General features: G+C 33.3%; 1 protein-coding gene across 19 annotated transcripts in view; it reads left to right on the forward strand.

Annotated features, from left to right (window-relative positions):
• The window catches only part of VPS13B (vacuolar protein sorting 13 homolog B), a 733,948-nt gene that overhangs the window by 217,185 nt on the left and 496,391 nt on the right, over nt 1–20,372 (forward strand). For all 19 annotated transcript variants that reach the window (XR_012006520.1, XR_012006521.1, XM_072773981.1 and 16 more), the window contains 2 exons: nt 1,124–1,258; nt 2,009–2,182. Coding sequence is in view for 17 of the 19 variants with exons in the window: in XM_072773981.1 (XP_072630082.1) it covers nt 1,124–1,258; nt 2,009–2,182 (309 nt within the window). In the remaining 2 variants the exon portion in view is untranslated. The remainder of the gene's footprint in view (nt 1–1,123; nt 1,259–2,008; nt 2,183–20,372) is intronic.

Consider the following 20,372-nt stretch of genomic DNA (forward strand, 5'->3'; position numbering starts at 1 on the left):
AATTACTTATACATGTTCTACTTAGAGTTTCAAATGTGAGGGATAGTATATATTTGACCAAAATGTGGAATGTGGAAAAGAAGGGAAATTATATTGGTCGATGTTAGTGAATATAGGGAAAATGAATGGTATGTCTTCTCTGATGGGATCAAATTGTATTAAACTCCCTAGGTCTTTTACTCCTGTAGGACGTGGAGCAAAATTTAACTAAAGTCCTGGAGTCCAATGTATCTTAATCTGAAAATGAGGATGATGAACATTTTTATTATAGGCTTGTTAAGAGGATTGAAGGAGATAACATGTATAACACAGAATAAGTCCTGAGGAAATGTTAGTTGATTAGACTTCCTCATCATTATAATTAAGTGGTTTATAATATTGTCAGTTCTCAAGGTTCCTCTGCCTGTTGAATTCTCACCTACTGTTAAGGGCCAAGATGAGTTTCTTCCTTTTGAATTAAGTTTTCCCTATCATTTATTTTATGGTAATTATTATAATAATCTGTGCTTCAGTGTCTTTCAGCGAGTAGCATATAGTACAGATGTTAATATCCACTTTTTTGTTAATTGATATAGAATACCATTGATTTTTTAAATCTGCACATGGTAGTTTAATTTTGCTTATCAGCTATTATATTTTAACTTAGGAGCTGTTCCAAGCTGTCTTGTTTATCTTTCCTTATTCTTCCTGACAGAAGATATTTTGTGGTTCTGTTTATGCAGAAAGTTTCCTATTTAAATTAAATGTCTCTGTCTAAATGAACCTCAATTTATAAATTAGTTTCAAAAATAAATATCTTACTCTGTATTTTAAAACTAAATATGATTTTTTAAAGTTTTCTTGTTTTTTAAACAAATACTTGTTTTAAAACATTTATTAGTATTTCTTGAGCTTGACTAATCAAAAGCTGACTACGTAAGTATAGTTATGAGAATACAGACTATTTATTTTAAAATTGCATCCTTTCACCTCCTAAATGCTAAACTATGAAACCTAACATAAATACTGTAAGAACATCTGAGGCAGATAATTAAAGTATAATTAAGTTTAAATGCCTTGGTGAAGGAGTATAAAAATTATTTAAATTCAATCGGCTAGTACATTTGCAGTTTTCTTTTATTAGGTGTGAAATCTAAGAATCCCCTGCCAACTCTTGAGGGCTCAATCCAGAATGTTGAATTGAAGTACTGCAGCACATCATTGGTCAAATGTGCCTCTGGGACCGTGGGATCAATAAAAATTTGTGCCAAAGCCCCAGGTATGTGCAGCTGGACCGTGTAAAAGTTTATTGCCTGTATAGGAGAATTGGCCTTGCATTTTACAAGGAGCGTTACTGAAACAAGAATTTGCTCATTGTTCCTATGAATCAGAGGTTTTAATTTTTTTTTTACTTTAAAATTTTTTAATTGTGCCAAAATGATACTTCTTTACTTTAATAAATTAATTTTTACTTAAGGAAAAAATGCATGGTTATTAGAGTGGTTATGAGGGAGAAAAATTAAAAATTTACTCTTATACTTTTGGAGGGAATAGGAAGTATAGATATATATGACACTTAAAAATTAAAATGTTGTTAATATAATAAACAGATAACAACTGTTTTTTAATTTTTGCATTTGACTTCACTTTCCTGCCAATTCTTTACTTCATACCATTTTCCATAAACACTTGTGATTTAAGTTTTTTCAGTACAACCAAAATTTCTTGGTAAGTTTAAGGAGGTACAGATTTTGTTGAATATTTAGAATATAGTATGTTCAAGTTGTTTCCTTTTATAATCTCATTGAACATGTTGTATATTCATTAGCTAAATATTAAAACTTACTTTGTTAAGAATCAAAAGTGCTTTTAAGTTTATCACTCATACTTTTTAGAATATAAATGTACAGCTACAATGACCAAATATAACTGAAGTGTTATATTATGATAATATATTTTAAGAGCAAGCATCCTCAAGCTACTCCTATATTTTTTTTATAAGAATTGTTTCATTAATGTTTCTCTTCAGGTGACAGTGGAAAAGAGAAGTTGATTCCATTGCTTCAGGGTCCTTCTGACACTAAAGACCTTCATAGTAGCAAGTGGCTCAATGAGAGTAGAAAGCCAGAATCCCTCTTAGCTCCAGATTTGACAGCCTTCACAGTCCAAGTTCCACAGTATATGGATTACTGCCATAATTCTGGTGAGGACAAATTTATCATTATTCACTTATTTTGCATTTTCTTTTCCAGTAAGGCTTTTAAAAGGATTTTTAAAAAACCAATTTGTGTCCATTGGGATACTCCCTACAGTTGTGCTCTATGAAACTTCAAGTGTAGTGTTTTTGTATCATTTTTGATAAATGATAAGTTTATAAACAATAATGATTTTATATGAGAGTTCAGTTTTTGGTATAACAATCTTAGATTCATATCTACTAAATCCAACTGAGTTTTAAAACCTACCATATCATGTAATAGGTAGAAAAGAGTAAAAGAAATTGAAAACATTGGAAAGAGAAACTACTTTTCCTTGGGATAGTGGCACTTTGTGACCCATCATTTGCCAAATGAAAATCAGGTATTTGAGCCTTCTGCAATTTTGCAGAAAGGAAGAAATGTTGATAATGGAACCAAGAAAAAAAAAAAAATCTCTGAGGTCAAGATCCTCTTTCTTAGAGTTATTTTTCTAGTAGCATTTTGCCTAGAATCTTTTTCATTTTATTCAACACCATAATAGCAAAGGTACACCTCTTGTGTTGATAGAGGAGATAACAGAAGGATCCACAAAGACTGAGATTAAAAAATATATATACACACACATCATATATATACATATATATACATATATATATGGTAAGTAGAGACTATTATCAGCCATGAGTTCAGTTAGTCAGTAGTGGTTAGTAAAGGCAAAGTGGTCAAAGAGTCTAGAAATAAGATTGCTATATACATATTTTTTAAAAGAGTAAGGGTACCAATTTCTTTTAAAGAATTAAAGGGACGGCCCCGATGGCCTAGCAGTTTAGTGCCACCTTCGGCCCAGGGTGTGATCCTGGAGGCCCGGGATCGAGTCCCACGTCAGGCTCCCTGCATGGAGTCTGCTTCTCCCTCTGCCTGTGTCTCTGCCTCTCTCTCTCTCTCTGTTTCTAATAAATAAATAAATAAAATAAAAAAAATATATATAAAGAATTAAATGGCTAGTGAAGAGTTGGTTTCAAATAGCTGCCTAAGAGTAGAGCTCTCTAATATTTAACAAGTATTGTGACTTAAAATGCTAAGCATCACTGCACTAATTTCAAAGGAGGAAACCATAAAAAGATTTGTAATAATTGACCAGACAGATAGTATATGGAAGTGAATATTTGAAGCAGTGTACAAGGACATGAAAAAATATTTGAAAGATTAATTTTTGTTACAGTAGCATTTGCAGCCTGTAAATACATGCACATTAAAAACTAGAAATTAGTATTTGAAATGTGAACTTGAGGATCCTCTGTTAGCATGCTTCTAATAAAGACAATACTTCTTGAAAAGAAGTTTCAGCCTGGTGAGAATTGGTATAGAGCCCAAAGTAAAAATGTGAAGATGAGGCCAAACCCAAACTAAGACCGTGCATATGATTAGAGGATTTTACTTACCTTTTAAGGCAGGGACTGGTAAACATTTTAATAGAGAGCCATATAACTAATATTTTAGGCTTTGTGGACCATGTTTTCTCTGTGTTAGCTATCAAGTTCTGCTATTATAGCAAAGAAATAGCTGTAGATAAAATGCGAACAAATGGATAAGATTGTATTTCAATAAAACTTTATTTACAGAAACAAAAGAGTGAGCCAGATTTAGTCTATGTCATTTACTTATGTTTTTAGGGATAAGGGATTGGGGTGGATAAGCATCATCATGCTGTTTAAAATGCCTATTTAATCCCATTCCATAATTAGGTTGTTGAGTAAACTTCTATATATATATAATTATCCATTTAGTAGCTTGGTTTTTTTTTTTTTTTTTTTTTAAGAATTTATTTGAGAGAGTGAGCATGGTGGAGGGAGAGGAGAAAAAGAGAGGGAGAGAGAGAGTTTCAAGTAAACCCCTCATTGAGGGCAAAGCCCAGTACAGGGCTTGGTCTAATAACCCTGAGATCATGACCTGAGCTGAATTCAAGAGTCTGATGCTTAATGGACTAAGCCACCCAGGCACCCATCCATATAGTATTTTTTGATAGGTTTTGTTTTCAAGTCATCACGTCGTTAAAATGTTATTAAAATATTATTAAAATGACCCAACCATCCATTTAGTATTTTGATACCTAAGAAGAGACTAAGCTTATTTGAATCTACAACCGCATATTAAAGTTGGACAGGGCCTCCTCATTTTTTGTTTTGCCATATACACAGAGTTAATGAGTCAAGCTTATAATCTGATCTTTCTCATAACAATATTTTATATTATTTTTGTGATTTAAATGCATTTCTAGGGTCACAAAAATGTATTTGCATTTCTAACCTTTTAAATATGCCTAAAAGTAAACTATTATGTAAAAAAGGGTAAAGTTTTACATTTTTCTTGCAATAAGAAAATTTCCCTAATCTTCAACATTACTGTTACATTTAGTGATATATTTTTGGATTTGTGTGTAAAATTTTAATGTGGTTATGTATTTGATGCTTTGAAATTATTCCTTTGGGTATGTTTTAATCCTAAAATGAAAGGTTGTTTTTACTTAAACTACATTCATATACTTAATTTAGGGCATTTTTAAATTTAAATTTTCTATCCACCTTAGAACTGCCACTCACATTCATGGTTTAGGTATTTATGATAAAACTAGTTTTGAAATAATATTGATTAATCCTTATGTTCTTGTAACAAGATTTAAATTGGAGATGTATATGTTTGTTTGTGTGTGTGTAACTCAGGAGTAGACAAATAATAAGTAAATAAAGTTTAAGTGAAAAAATAATTTATTAACAATCCTTTAAGATTTTACTGAAATATCACCTCTTCAGCAAGGACTTTCATGGCAATTGCATACAAAAATTATTTTCTCCCTTAAAAACAAGTGCATGTACACACATGCACACACACATTGACACATACTTCTTATTTTTCTACTCTTAGTACTTATTACAGTTTTACTGTAATGTATCTGTTGCTGATTTATCTTGTTGATTTTTTTGTCCTGCTTTTAGAATTTAATCTTCATTTAAGCAGGAATTTTTGTCTGTTTTGATTACTACTCTATTCCTAGTGTCTAGAACAGTATCCTATATACACTTGGCTATCAACAAATATTTAAGGAATGAATAAGTAAGTAATGATTACATTTACTTTTATTTGGTTTTTGAGGTTGGAGCACCTAAAGGAAATGACGCAGAACCAGAAGTCTTTCCAAATGTTTCTTTAAAAAAAAAAAAAAAAGATTCTGGGTAGTTAAATCCTTCTAGCTGAACAATTAAAGAGAAGCATAAGTAGTCTTTGCTGTCTGTTTCACAAATACATGTTCAGGAACCAATTAATGATGCTTCTATTTCTTTTCTTTTTTTAAAAGATTTATTTATTTTAGACAGTGCTTGTGAGCGTTGGGGGTGGGGCAGAGGGGCAAAAGGAGACAGAGAATTTCAAGCAGACTCACTATGGAGCACAGGGCCCCACATGGGGCATGATCCCGTGACCTGAGACCATGACCTGAGCTGAAAATAAGAGTTGGTTATGTAACAGACTGAGCCATCCAGGCACCCCATGATGCTTCTATTTTTTTACATTCATACAGATATTAGGAATCAAATAGAGAAATAAGATGCTTCTTTGGCTCCTTCAGAGGTAGACGTGCTTGGTGACTATAATTATTGTATGTAAAATATTTTAAGATGGGTTCTTACTATTTTTTCCTTTTTAATTATAGGTTGGTTCTTCTTCATATGCTATATTTTACCTATAGTTTATAGGCAGATTCTGCTTGTTAAAAAGTTCTGAATCCTTGTTAATCTTGGTATTAATGTCTAGATAAATTTTGAGGTGTCTGATATTTAAGAATATAAAATGATGGGGATCCCTGGGTGCCTCAGCGGATTAGCGCCTGGCTTTGGCCCAGGGCGCGATCCTGGAGTCCTGGGATCGAGTCCCACGTCGGGCTCCCGGCTTGGAGCCTGTTTCTCCCTCCTCCTGTGTCTCTGCCTCTCTCTCTCTGTTTCTCTCTCTATCATAAATAAATAAATAAATCTTTAAAAAAAAAGAATATAAAATGATTACAAAGTACTGTGTAAACCTAGAATCAAAGGAATTTAGAGGTCTCCCATTTTAGTTTCTAAGCCAACGTTAGGACTTTTTATTTTTTATTTTTTTTTTTTACGTTAGGACTTTTTAAAACGTGTCTCCTTCTCTCTTCTCCTTCTCTAGATCTCTTGGCCTTCTTTCAGTTTCTCACTGGTGATTATGCTTTTGCACATACTATTTTTCCTGTGTGGGATTCTCACAATTACCCTTACCTTTTCACTTTATATCTGTTTAATTCCAGCTCAGTCTTAAGATCATAGCTCAACTACTACCTCTTCAGGGAAGCCTTGATACCCCTTTCCCCTACTCCCCATCACCCAATTTGATTAAGTAGCTTTGTTACATTCATTTTTATGGTTCACTGTACTTTTCTTTGATAGTACTTAATGACAGTGTGCATTTACATAGTTGGGTGATTTGAATGCCGTGTGTCCTTCTTGCTTGACAGTGAGTTGTGTGAGGGCAGAGTTAGTTACTGGTTACTTACTTTATCTCCAGGACTTAACATTGTCTAACATATAGGGAATGTTTTGAGAAATCATTTGTTGAATGAATGAAGAAATAGACATTTATGGCAGATGGTCAAGGGTATGAACATATTTGATAAATAGTAAGTTGTTAATAAATGTTAATAGCCTTCCCCTTTCTGTCCTTATATTTCTCTCTCTTTCTTCTTTGAATATACATATCTGTCACTGGAGAGAATATCTAACAGTATCTTTCTTTGTTAGACAGCTCTCATTACTATTAGATCCTTTATTGAACTGTAACTTCCATTTCTTGGTCTGGTTGTAGTTTTATAAATGACATGAAATAACATATGAGCCCTAAATATACCTGACAAAACTTACTATCTTGTTTTTCTTTATTTTCCTCTCTCATTATTCATCGTCTTTAGTCTTTGGAATTTACCCTATGATCATATCTTTTCTGTTGGAATCTTAGTCTTTCTTGGCCACCAGGTGTGAAAAGAAGAGTCTCTTTTGTAGGTCTGAGTTTTTGCATACCTTATAAATGGTGGCACTGATTGCCCTTTGTTCTGGACTATTCAGGGATTTTTGTATGGTCAAGAGCCTTGAAAGATAGATTTAGTATCCTTGAAGAGCCAGTGGATGGTATTGTTAACTGCCCGTTATAAAATATTTGATTCTTCAACTCAAGATTCATCTCTTATCCTGCATCGCTCTGCATGTGCAGACATCCATCTGGATACATCTTTGTCATCACCTCTGTGAAACTTGGGGGCAAGGGGAACTGATGCAAATATGTTGATAGTTGTGCATTTCCTATCCCATGAGTAATAAAGTCCTTTGTCTTTGACTCAGGAATCTCCTGTCTTCTATATCATTCATAGCTTTGGTAGGGTAAAATCTTAGGCTCACAATTCTTGACACCAGAACGGTGTAGTTTCTTGGTTCTCCTTGCTGAACCATCTTCATGTCTCTCCTCAACCATGGTACTCCCTCCTTATCTGTAGGGGATACGTTCTGAGATCCCCCAGTGGATGTTGAAACTGCAGGTAGTATTAAATCCTGTATATACTATGTTTACCTATACATACATATATAATAAAGTTTAAGTCCTAAATTAGACATAGGAAGAGATTAATAGCAATAACTAATAATAAAATAGAACAGCTATCTAATATAAAAATTTTATGATTATGGTCTCTCTCAAAATAGCTTATTGTAATGTACTCATCCTTTTTCTTGTGATGATGAGATGATTAAATTCCCATGTGATAAGTCAAAGTGAGGGGAATCATGTCAGCATTATACTATCAAGTTACTGTTGACATTCTAAGGATATTTCAGGAGAGGATCATCTATTTCTGGATTGTGGTGACCATGGGTGACTGAAACCATGGAAAGTGAACTTGCAGATAAGGTAGGACTATGGTGTTTTGTTTTGTTTTGTTTTTACCTTAAATATAGATCATTCTTGAGATTCTATTCCTGGTCTTCTTTCTACTCAAATGATGTAATCAACACTACTGTTTTTAGCAACCAACCATATGTTTATGTCTCTCCATTTATTTTCTTTTGAAATCCAGACTCCAAATTTCAGCCACCTCTTGACCATTGTCCTGTGGATATTTTATATTTTTTAATTTTTTACATTTTTTTAAAGATTTTATTTATTTATTCATGAGAGAGAGAGAGAGAGAAAGGCACAGACACAGGCAGAGGGAGAAGCAGGCTCCATTCCATGCGGGGAGCCTGATGCAGACTCGATCCCAGGGCTCCAGGACCACACCCTGGGCTGAAGGTGGTGCTAAACCACTGAACCACCCAGGCTGCCCATCCTGTGGATATTTTAATGGTGCCTAACACATTTAAAACTAAACTTGGTGTAATCTTCCCACCCCAATTCATACTCCATTATTCAAAATTTCAATTAATGGCACTACTTCCTTCTTAATGTTGTAAATTTCAGCACTAGTTCAATTGTTCTTTCTTTTTCCCTTGCATATGGTAGATGTTCCATAAAAGCTTTTTTTTTTTTAAACTTAATAGTCCAGGCTAAACATAATAAATTTATTTTAGTCGTTTCCCATATGATGTGTTCAGATTCATTGCTGTACTGATTACTTCCACTACTTGTTAGAAACCGTGTCTCTTAAAATTTAACACAATCTTCCACATAGCACAAAGTAAAGAGCATATTTTCCAGATTTGTGTAGTGAACTTCTACTTAGTTACTGTTTGTTTTGAGCTTATGTGCCACTGGAAACAAGGATTATTCTTCACATAATAAATACTCTTAAGACATTTTCCCATATTTTATATATCTATATTAGTTTATAAATTTACATGAAGAACTTCACACTTAATTCTATGAAATTTCATCTAATTGATTTTGGCCCACCATTAATAAAGAAGATATCTTTGAAACTATCTGTTTGACTGTAGTTATTTGTACAAGTAGGTTGAACTTACTACTTTTGCTTTTTTATATGAAATGCAAAATATTTCTAAGATCAGAAAATTATGTGATTATGATGTTATTTTAAGATAATGAAAAGCAAGTGTTCCTGTTAAAGTGTCATTTAAATATAATAGTTTAAGCCAATCTTCCTAGTCCCCAATGTAATCAGTTTGAGAAAGTTTTTAACTTTGCTAGGTTGTCATACATTAAAAGTTATTTTATATTTTACCCATCAAATATAGCCAACTTTTGATCACTGTTATTGGAAAGGAAAGTCACAATTACAATTCTCATCTCTGGATATTCAGTTAAGTTGGGAGGTAGTTCTCTTTCTTGATTAAAATGTACCAGCAAATATACACAATCTTCTTTCACCATTCAAGTTGGTTGGTTAGAATGTGAATTGCTAAGTAGTTTCTAAAATGGAGGCAGTTCTTTAGATTGTAAGTTTTAATTTATGGGGATTGTTTTTTGTTCCAAAAAATTCTCCTTATATGTAGAATTAAGTGAATTACCTTGAAGTTATGTTTTTAGTATTTTGACAGGATACATGAGTAAGAATGCTATATATTGTAGCAATTAAAGACTATTCACATTTGTGGTTTGGGCATAAATGTGTAAAAATTATACCCATCTATCTTATTACATTTCCTCTCTCCTCCCCAAGGACTTTACTATGTACTTTATCTGTAATTGTTGCCAGTTTTCTATCATGTTCCCACTGGGCTTCTGGTGCAAAAAATCTTATCCTCTTGATGACAGAGCTTGCCTGAATGATTTCATGCTCCTAGCATTTTTGTTCACGGGAATTAGGGGCAAAATGTAACTACAGCTGAACAGAACGTCTATTTTTGTAATTTTGGAGTTTAGGCTCTGTTATTGGAACTAAATGAAGAGATGCAGGTGTTCTCCAGTCCAAGCCCTTTGGGAGTTTTGATGGTAGATGCTTGAAAAGAAAATGCATGTGTTTCCAGAGTCAAACAGCAGCTGTGAGACAAGGATTTATGTTTTTCTCAGAACTTTGGGATTTCAAAATGTTACATTTAATCACAAGCACAGAAAGGGGAGCAAATGTTAAAGATGTTACGCATAAAAGTAAGTTTACTGATCTCTTTACCATATGAACTAGTTGTGGGAATATAGGAGCAAAGTGATTTTTAATCATAATATAAACAATTTTTAAAGGATTATGATAGTTACCAGGACATAGCCTTTTGAGAATGTTGCCTTTTTAGCATAGAGAATTTTTTTAATCCTACTAATTAAGTTTTTTTTTTTCCTGTTTAAACATACATGCACACACACAATGAAAGATTTGATAAAATATTTGCCAAATGCATTTTGACTATTTTTGGAAAAGTTCAAGTAATATCTTGTAATAACACAATGTTTTCAAGTAAAAAATGTAAATTTCTGTCTCAGATAGTAATCAAGGGAATTTACAGATATATTTAAAACATACATGTATTAAAGCTGATGTGTATTTAATAGTATTAATTCTCTGTCTAGAAAGTACCCTATATTAATCATGTTTTCCTTTAAAACTTAAGGTTTTTCTCTTGAGTCTTCTCATTTCCTGCCTTGTTCTCTACAGCCAACTGATACCTAGTCACTTAAAACTTTTCTTCAAGTTCTGTAAACCAGTGTGTATGCAGTTCTGAAGCTAGTAGTGAATCCTTTACCTTGTCCCAGAATCTAACTTTCCTGATTGAAATATCTCCTGGATGCCATGATGCTTGAATTCAGGAACAGGCTCAATAGCAACAGGAAATTACTTTGCTTCTTTGAAAGGTCCCAGATTCTGGAGGGAAGCCAAAGGGTGATATCCCTTGGGACTTGTGGGTGACCAGTGGTTTCCTTCATTTATAGCACAAGGTCAAAATTTTGCATTTTTTACTGCCTCTATAATAAAAAACTGGCATTCAAAGTAAATAAGTAGTAGCTTTATTTGTAAATAATAAATGATAAGGAGTGTTTCAGGTTGTAATGGACTTCAAGTGAATGTTCCCAGAAAATGTGTAATGTTTTGTGTATTTTTATAAAGACCAAAAAGATACCATTACTTAAATTTATTTTAGAAAGTGATGTTTTCAAAGCAAGTTTTTGGTTTTGCATTTCCTAACCAGATTTGAAGTTGGCTGTATAGGAGCTGTCATGTTGGCCAGAAGGAAAGTAGCAGCCGTAGTGCACCAGCAGGAATTGTTTTATGAAACACATAGATGTGTTACTAGTCTTTGCTACTTGACACTTCCCTGTTTGTCTCATCCCTTTAGAAGAAACTTGATTTTATTGCTTTTGCACTTCTTGTAGTAGATACAGTATATATAGGAATCATCCTTATGCTGTTTTGTTTTGTGAATGAGAGATAGAGTCAGCTATCCATTAATGTGGGAGAGTTAAGCACTTCTTTGGGAGTCTTGTTTATTTTCACCTTTCTCTGACTTTAGTCCTTACTCTTCTCCTCTGGCTTCTCCCTTCCCAGTCACTAACTCCCTTCTCAGCAGCATCACCCTGCTATGAGCATATCACTGACAGACAATATTGTCAGATTCCTTCCTCTTGAGAAACCGAGAGTTCCTAAGGGCAGGGATCATGACAAGTATGTGATAAGTATTTTGTACATACAGGGTGGCCAAAAGGAAATGAAATTTTACCATTTGGGTCTAGGCTTGTCTACAGGCCCACATCATTTTATTTTTGAATTGGTCTATGGGGGGAAATATAGTTTGGCCTCAGTGTGTTAAAGAGTAATTAAAAAAAATACCATCATGAATCTTGTGTAGATATAAAATGGACATATGTTAAAGATTATTAGCATCATTGTCAATGAAAGAATCAGGCACATGTTACAACTAGGATCAAGGAGAACAACAACGAAGGACACATTTATAGATCAGTAATGCTGTAATAAATTTGGAAAGGGACACAAAACTATCTTCTTCCATAGTGGGGAAGGACAGTCAGTTGAACTTCTTCATGACAGTTTCTTTACATCTGTAGTCCAGAATTGTTTTTCATTGCTCTCAGCTATCTACAGTGTACAGATTTCTAAGAAAACTCAAACTTAAAGGCAGTGAAAGGTGCAGAGTTTCCGTGGACTCAGACTCTGATAACCTGGAGCAGTGTATTCAAAACAATGCAGAGCTTTTCATTGAAGCACAATTTTTTTCCTACAAACCTTACTAAATTCCAGATGGCTAGGCTATTTTTAGCTGTGGATGGTTTAAATATAGAGGCAGGTCAGAAGTAATTCTGTGAGGCAAAAGATTCAGTACATGGAGGGAAAATTAAAGGGAAATAATGCCACCGGCAGAGGGCAGTGATGAAGTTCAGTGTCCTCATGTTCAAAGGAGGTATTGATAATTGAATAATTGTAGGCTAATTCTGTAGACTGTAACTTGAATTAACTTTTGAAACCTTGTAATATTCTCTTCAGCCAAGTGCTTTGTCAATACCTACGACTTACCAGTTACTTTTAAAGTAAAAGTAGACAGGAGAATGGAATAGTAAAAACATACTTTTAGAGAAATTTTGAAAGATATTTATTGGCATTTCAGGGACATCAGAGGTCAGTAACAGTGCTCCTTTTTTGTTGTTTTTGCCCTCATTTCTAAGTGTAGCTAACCTTGAACAACACAGGGATGGGAGGCAAGGATTCCCCACATAGTAAAAAATCCATGTATAACTTTTGGCTCCCCCAAAACCTACTGCTAATAGCCGTCTGTTCACTAAGAAGCCTTACTGATAAAGAGTTGACTAATATCTATTTTGTATGTTTTATGTATTATAATGTGATATCTCTCCTGATGGGATGGAAGCCCCAAATATGGGGCCACCTGATTGGGCAGAAGCCAGCAGTGCTGCAAGTGAAATCAGAACTCACCTGAGGCAGAGGGAGTGGTGGGCAGGAAGGAGGCCATAGGTGTGGCTGTATTTAAAGAGAAGAAAGTGAGGACATATGGATGTGTATGGAATATTCCTTTTTCTTGGTAACTGTGCCTGGTTTTAAGTGGCCCATTGGTTAGTTAGGGCCTATGGCTGTTTTGAGGTGAGTCACCTGATGGGCCTTCTGTATTCAGTCAGGGGCTTGGGATCACCGTGGTACCTTTTGCCTTGCTTTCTATATATTCCTTTGCTTAAGCCTGTTGCTCAGAAGTGACCTTTACATTATATATTGTGTTCATAAAGTAGGTTAGAGAAAAGAAGATATTACTAAGAAGATCATAAGGAAGAGAAAATATATTTATAGACTGTATTGTATTTATTGAAAAAAATTTACATGTAAGTGGACTTGCATACTTCAAACCTGTGTTGTTATGGTGCTAACTGTAGTTTTTTTCTCCCCTTCACTCATAAGATTGTTAGCTATGATCAGGGTTAATTCTGGACTCCAGTAGAGAACTAGAACATTCTTTTGGAATGATTGGAAAGGAAGTGACAGAGAAACAGGAAAAAGAAAAGTCAAGAATTTAAAGATATTCCTATAGGTGAGCATGAAATTTTCTCAATTAATGAGTTATAGTTGATGAAAGGCAGGCACAGCTTAGTGAATAATCTTTAGGAGAGGAAAGGAAGTGATGGGCAGCCACGGAATGGAGAGGGAAGGAAAAATAGGCAACATTTAACTAGCAGTTACTGGGTAAGAGGGTTTTTTTCTTAAATCAATTTGATATTGTAAAATAATTAATTACCAGTTATCCTTAAAATAATATTTTGTTAAAACTATTAATCTTGGGTAGAACATGTAAATGTTAAGGGAGAGAAACTTTCAGGATCACTTCTAGTCTAGAAGTAAAGAATAAAGCAGGCATTTTTCAGATGGTCAGATGTCTTCAGAGTCAAGCAGATAGTGAGTTGAAGAGATCTGACTTTCTTGTCAGATGTTCTTTTTATACTGTATATTCATTTAAAGGACCCTTTCAGGTAACCAGGTTGTTATCTTCCTTTATTTGTTATCTTCCTTTATTTTACTTTGTCCTAGAACCTGAGGATATAAAGATAAAAAAAGACCCTTTTTAACTTATTAATGAGCTTATGGTTCATTGAGAGGATAAATAGGTAAAGCATGTAGCTTAAAGGTAGTTAAAACATTGTTATAAAACAAGGTAGTGTGAATTCACATTGAAGGAAGCTTTTACTCAGACTTGGGACTTGGGAAAAGTTTGCTGGAATCAGCCATGTCCAAGGAAAGTGCTTAATTATGAGTTAGAGGAGAAACAATGGGTCAGGTTTCAGGAACCTGCAACTAAGATCCCTGGAATCGCAGTTTAGAATGGAACAGGAGCATGATAAGAGTTAATGCCTGATGAGATCAGTAATCTCTTCTGGCTATGAAAGGCCTTGAAAGTCATTTTAAAGGTTTGGACTCTCTGCTAAGGGAGGATTTGGAAAGTTTTTATCATATTTATGCTTTAGAAACCAATTTAGGGAGTGGGGTGGATGAGGGTAAGGAGGCAGGCGAAATCAGGTAGGAGAATGTTGCATTGAAGAAAAGGATAATGTCAAGAGAGTTACACACATTTGTGGGATTGCAATGTGTCAGAATCAGTAGGAGCTGATGGTTAATTGAAGATGATATCTGAGGGAGAGGGTACAGTAGGTAAACATCTAGTGTTCTAGTTTGGAGAACTAGGTACATAGTAGGGCCCCTTTGACTAAGATGAGGAACAAAGGGACCAGAAGCAAGTTTTATTTAGGGTGATAGAGGCAGTTGGTATAATACTGCTATTTTTTCTAATTCTTCCTATGTGCCAGGTATTATTTCAAGCATTTTCAGTAGAGCCCAAGCAGTTTGACTTTAGAATTCATTACACCAGAGAGCAAAGACTATAGAGAAAATTCAAACCCTAAATCATTGATTATTCAGTTTATTGAGTTCTATTTATGAATTACTAGGTGCATGTATGACACTGCTACTGGCTGATAAAAAAGATATTCAGTATAGAGCCCTATTAAGTTGTATATACATATAGCTAATTCTAAGAACAAGCTTGACAAATGCAACTGGCTGGGAGAAAAGTACTATCTAGAAATAGAGAAGAGAGATAAACTTGAATCAAGAAGGGAGGATTTAATGATACTAGCAAAGATTTCTCAAAGAGGATTGATATTTAAGTCTGGAACGATAGAAGACTGCATATGAGATGAAAATTTATTGTTTAAACATTACAACTACTTTTAATTGTCCTATACTGTTACTGTAATTATTAGTTGAAGTCCATATTTTTGTGAAAGTGTGAAAAGTGTAATTGTTAAAAAGTGTTTAGTACGTCTTTATGGTGAAGTAGTTTTCTTTCTAGAGTATTTCAGTATATTCAGATAATTATAATAAAAATGTATTAAGATTTTTTGATTTTACAATGTTATTGTAAAGTATAAAATATTTGGGATACTTATTACTGTTTTTGTTTTCTAAGACCAATTTTTAAAGTTAAAATAAGTATTGGGACCATTATATTTAGTTTTCATGTGGTTTAGCTTGGAGTTAATTATTAAGTAAAACTTGATTTTTAGCCTTAGAAAAACAAATGCAGAAGTTAATAAATTCCCCCTCCTCTTTTTTATTGGATTCGTTGTTAACAAAGCATAGCATAAGTAAGTCTCAGTCAGCCTGTGAAAGGGATGACTTAACACAACTGTTGATGCATTTGGAGTGAAACATCTTTATCAAGTTAATACAAGAAGCAGTCATGCCCTACTTGAATTACTCATTTATTATAGCTGAACAGCAGCCTGCATGTGGACTTTGAAATCCTGGGAAAATAAGATGCCTACCTACATCCAAATGTTGAAAGCCTTTACTTCTCAGCAGCTGGAAAATGTTGAGCTCTGTTGTCATCCATTAGGTTTTTGGCCTTCAGGGAGATGTGATCAATTTAATTACTGACCAGCTTTATCCATTACTTTTAATGACTATAGCCTCTGAAGTAAAGCCTCTGAAGTTTGTAGCTTAAATGATCATACTTAGCTATTGTACATTTAAAATTTATAAAAACTAAACGAGGTGATTATACTTTGCTTATATGTTTGTCACATATACTCAGATCTCTAAAAATATAAAATAATTTAAATATATTAATAGAGGTTAATTTATTTACTTTAAATGAAGTCTAAAATGTGTTTGTGTTTAACAGTAACAAAATATGCTCTGCAAATTTGCTATTCTGGGGTAAATTTTATATATTATATCCATTTGTGTGCAAAATTTTTACCTTTTTTCTAAAATACAGTCTGTGGGTTGTTTTGAGTCACAATTATTTATAAACAAAACTGTTAATAATTATCTGTGCTCCTTGTTTATCTTCTTTTCACTACTCTTTTCATGTCAAGTTCAAAGAGGATTTTTAGAAAATATCCTGAAGTGATACAGCATAGCTCAGGGAAATTCATGTTATATGAAGAAATGTATCCACAACTTTGAGGCTGTTACTGGTGAATTCTAATTCTAACTGTGGAACCCAGTCTTTATATAAATAACTTGATCTCATGTTTTAATGTTTCTTAATCTATTAAATGATTGCAATACCAGGCACTGAATATCTTTGTGTTTAAAGATATTCCTTTAAAGAGATCACCGTTCATGTTATAAAACAAGGGAATTTGCTTATTATTGTTATTTATTATGGTGTTTTTTAGGTAGAGGACAGTAAAATCATTCTAACAAAGTTGTTGGGTTATGACAGTATCCAACAGATAGATGTAGAATAGAGAAAAGCGCATTGTGGCTGAGTTGATGGCTATAGACACAGTATTTGAAGATACCATGTTTGACTAGTTTGTATTTTTAAGTTGATGTGTTTAAAATATTTGTCATGATTAAAAAGTGTAAGATATCCTCATTGACAAACAATTGACGTTCATATATTTAGAGGTATTATGCTGGTACCATATTGAGAAGGTTTTGCAGAAATAACTAAGCAGTACAAAAGAGGGAGATAATATCAGAAAGTAATAGATTGTTAATACATATGACATTTATTTATATAGTAACTTTATGTGCAGGTTAACTATGCTTCTGAACAACATAGTTGGAAAAGAGGTAATGAGAGAAGTATATTTTGAAATGTGTTATTAAAAAAAGGTTAAATAGGGATCCCTGGGTGGCGCAGCGGTTTGGCGCCTGCCTTTGGCCCAGGGTGCGATCCTGGAGACCCGGGATCGAATCCCACGTCGGGCTCCCGATGCCTGGAGCCTGCTTCTCCCTCTGCCTGTGTCTCTGCCTCTCTCTCTCTCTCTCTGTGTGACTATCATAAATAAATAAATAAATTAAAAAAAAAAGGTTAAATATTAGTTTTTTATGATCAGAAGGGACCTGATCTGAATTTGAAAGATTGAATCTGACTGGTCATAAATCATGTCAAGAGCAACAAAATATGGATATATGTATATACTGTAAATGTTAACACAAAAGATGAGTTTAGAATTGATTCACTTGACTTCTTTGTGATTCTTTTAATTATGTTTTCAGTATTGCATGTGTATATAACTTTTCTGTCCCAGACCTGGTCAAAACTAGGAAGAGCATATGTTGTTCTAGTACCCATAAATTTTTAATAAACTTGTCATTGTGTTTGTAACTTTTCTGGGGGGTAAAATTTGGAAACGTGTCTAGCTATTTTTGTTATAAAAAACTAACATGGCTTTTTTTTGAAAACATTGTATGGATTGATTAGGTTTATTAGGATTTATTTAACAGGTATCATTACTCCTCATGTTCATGTTGAATAATATGTAAAATCATGTGCTCATTCTTTTTCTCAAAATGAAAATACTTTTTTACGATAAATAGTGCAAAAATTCAAACACAAAAGAAAAATAAATAGAAGTATTAACAATTATCTTAAATACTATGACCTAAAAAGTAACTAACTAGGGCTGATATTTTGACATATATCCTTTCAGACACTTTATATGGTTACATGTATAAATACACAATCCTGGAAAAATAATTTTCATACCATATATTCTCTTCTGTACCTACTTTATCACTTTCCTGTGTTTTAGAGCCATCTTTCTATTTTAGTAAACAGCTTTTCATCCTAATTTTTCTTGACATTGTAGTGTTCTATGTCTACATATATAATTGATTTCTTCTTGGTAGATAGTATGATTGGTGTGTATTTGGATTTTTCTAATTTTGTACTACAAATTTTAAGTGGAAATGGTTAACTCTGCAGAGAATTCAAATGAGTCTTGTCTTAATTATTAACAGTAAGGTTCTCTTTTTGAGATTTCTGAAAGGTCAAATAGCTCAGTCATTGATATGTAAATTTATTTTTTTCTAGAAGGTTTTAATGGTTATATCTACTCAGAATTATTTTACAAATCATTTCTTCAGTTTTGTTTGCAGCATCATTTAAGAGAAAGAAATTAGACTTTAGAATCAGTCAAACTTGTTTTCAAATATGTATTTGCTTTTATTGTTATCACTTGGAAAACATACTTAAATCTCCCTGAGTTCCATTTTCCCACCTGTAAAATTTGGAAAGCAAATTCACTCCTTTGTAGAGTTTGTTTTGAAGATTAAAGATAGTGAATATAAAGAGCTAGCACCTACTACTTAATTTTACTTAAACCTTACAAAAACTTATGTATGTAAAGTATTTAATGCAGTTTTGGCAGGTTTTTTATTACTAGTGGGTTTTTTTTAATTTTCATCAACAGAATGATTCCATATTTAACGTGAATTTAGGTTTTAGTTCTTAATTCTGCTGAATTTGAAGATTCTTAGTCTATCCTTACATTAAAAAATTTGCAATTAACATGAGCTAAGTAGTTTGCTTTGCTGTTTTGACATGAATATGTAACTATAACCTACTGATCTAGAAAGAGCATGTGCTAGCAAAGAAAAGTTTTATTTATAAGATCAGATCTGTATGTTTATAAATCCTTAAATTTCCTCCTTTTGAGTCCTATCCTTTGATATCCTTTCCTGTACTTGTCTTATTTTAGATCTCTTTAAGCAAAGTGTATGTGTGTGTGCGTGCGTGTGCGCGCATGCACACGTGTGTGTGCATGTGTGTAAAGCCAAGGGTGAACACAGTTAGGCAGGATTCCATCAGTTCATGTGGTCTTGTTTGGTAATCCCTCTCTTAACTCCATTCCAGAATATTGCCTGAGCTTCTTTGTCTCTGGTTATACCTCAGTGAATATCACATGAGCCATTAATTTGCTCCTTGGTAAACAGATCATTCATTCTTACTAAGTTTATGTCATCTTTTGAAAAATAATTATGTCAGTTAACATCTGAGTAGAGTGCTGGTTGTAGAATATTTATACTGTAACAGTTTGCAACTGCAACATAGTAACATTGTTATGTTGGGTATCTTCTGTATCCCAAACAAATGGTTCTTGAAAATCTGCTTAGAATTTTCTCAACACAATGAGTAGTGACTCTTAAAGTGGTTGCTGTACTCACAAATCAGTTTGTGACCAACTCTAATAGCTGTTTGAATAAGAGTACGGTTTCCAGATCCTAAATGCTTTATTCTTTCCAGCCTAGGTGTTAGTTATGAAAGGGGTTGACTTGAAGATAATGATGGCTTTTTCTGTATTCTCTTACTAGTTCTCCTTTTCCTTCACTTACCTGTTCAAGGGCAATTGCCTGCATTCCTCTAACACTGGATTCAAACCTCAGCTCTATCATTTATTGGGTGTTATTGCTATGAGCTGTGTACCTCAATATTCTTAACTGGGAAATGGAAATTATAATAAATACTACCCAACTTCATAGGATTATTGATAGGATCAGATATATTAAGATAGATGTCATTTTATATAAATGAATTTCTGTGTGTATAATTAAAATATTAAACACTTTTTGGGTGCTTATTAGTGTCAGGCACCATATTAAGGGTGCTATCTCATTTTATTATAGTAGTTCCATTATGGAACAGGAAGTTTATTTTTTTTTTAAGAAAGTTGAAAGTAGTAATTGTTATGTGATCTATTAAAGGTGTTTATATAAGATGAGGTAAAACTTGAATTTGAAGTTCTTGACTTTATCTACATCTAAAGATCAGTAAAAATGTACATTTTTGTTTTATGTTTAAATAAAATATTTAAGATATAGATATATTCTTTCTTAATGACTTCTTAATTTAACTGATTATATTTTGCCATCAACTAAATTACTCATTATAGTATCAAGTAAGAGGACTACTACTGTAGTTCTGTCTCCATGTAGCTCCT

The sequence above is a fragment of the Canis lupus genome, chromosome 14 (assembly GCF_048164855.1).
Source record: "Canis lupus baileyi chromosome 14, mCanLup2.hap1, whole genome shotgun sequence".
Classification (NCBI taxonomy): domain Eukaryota; kingdom Metazoa; phylum Chordata; class Mammalia; order Carnivora; family Canidae; genus Canis; species Canis lupus.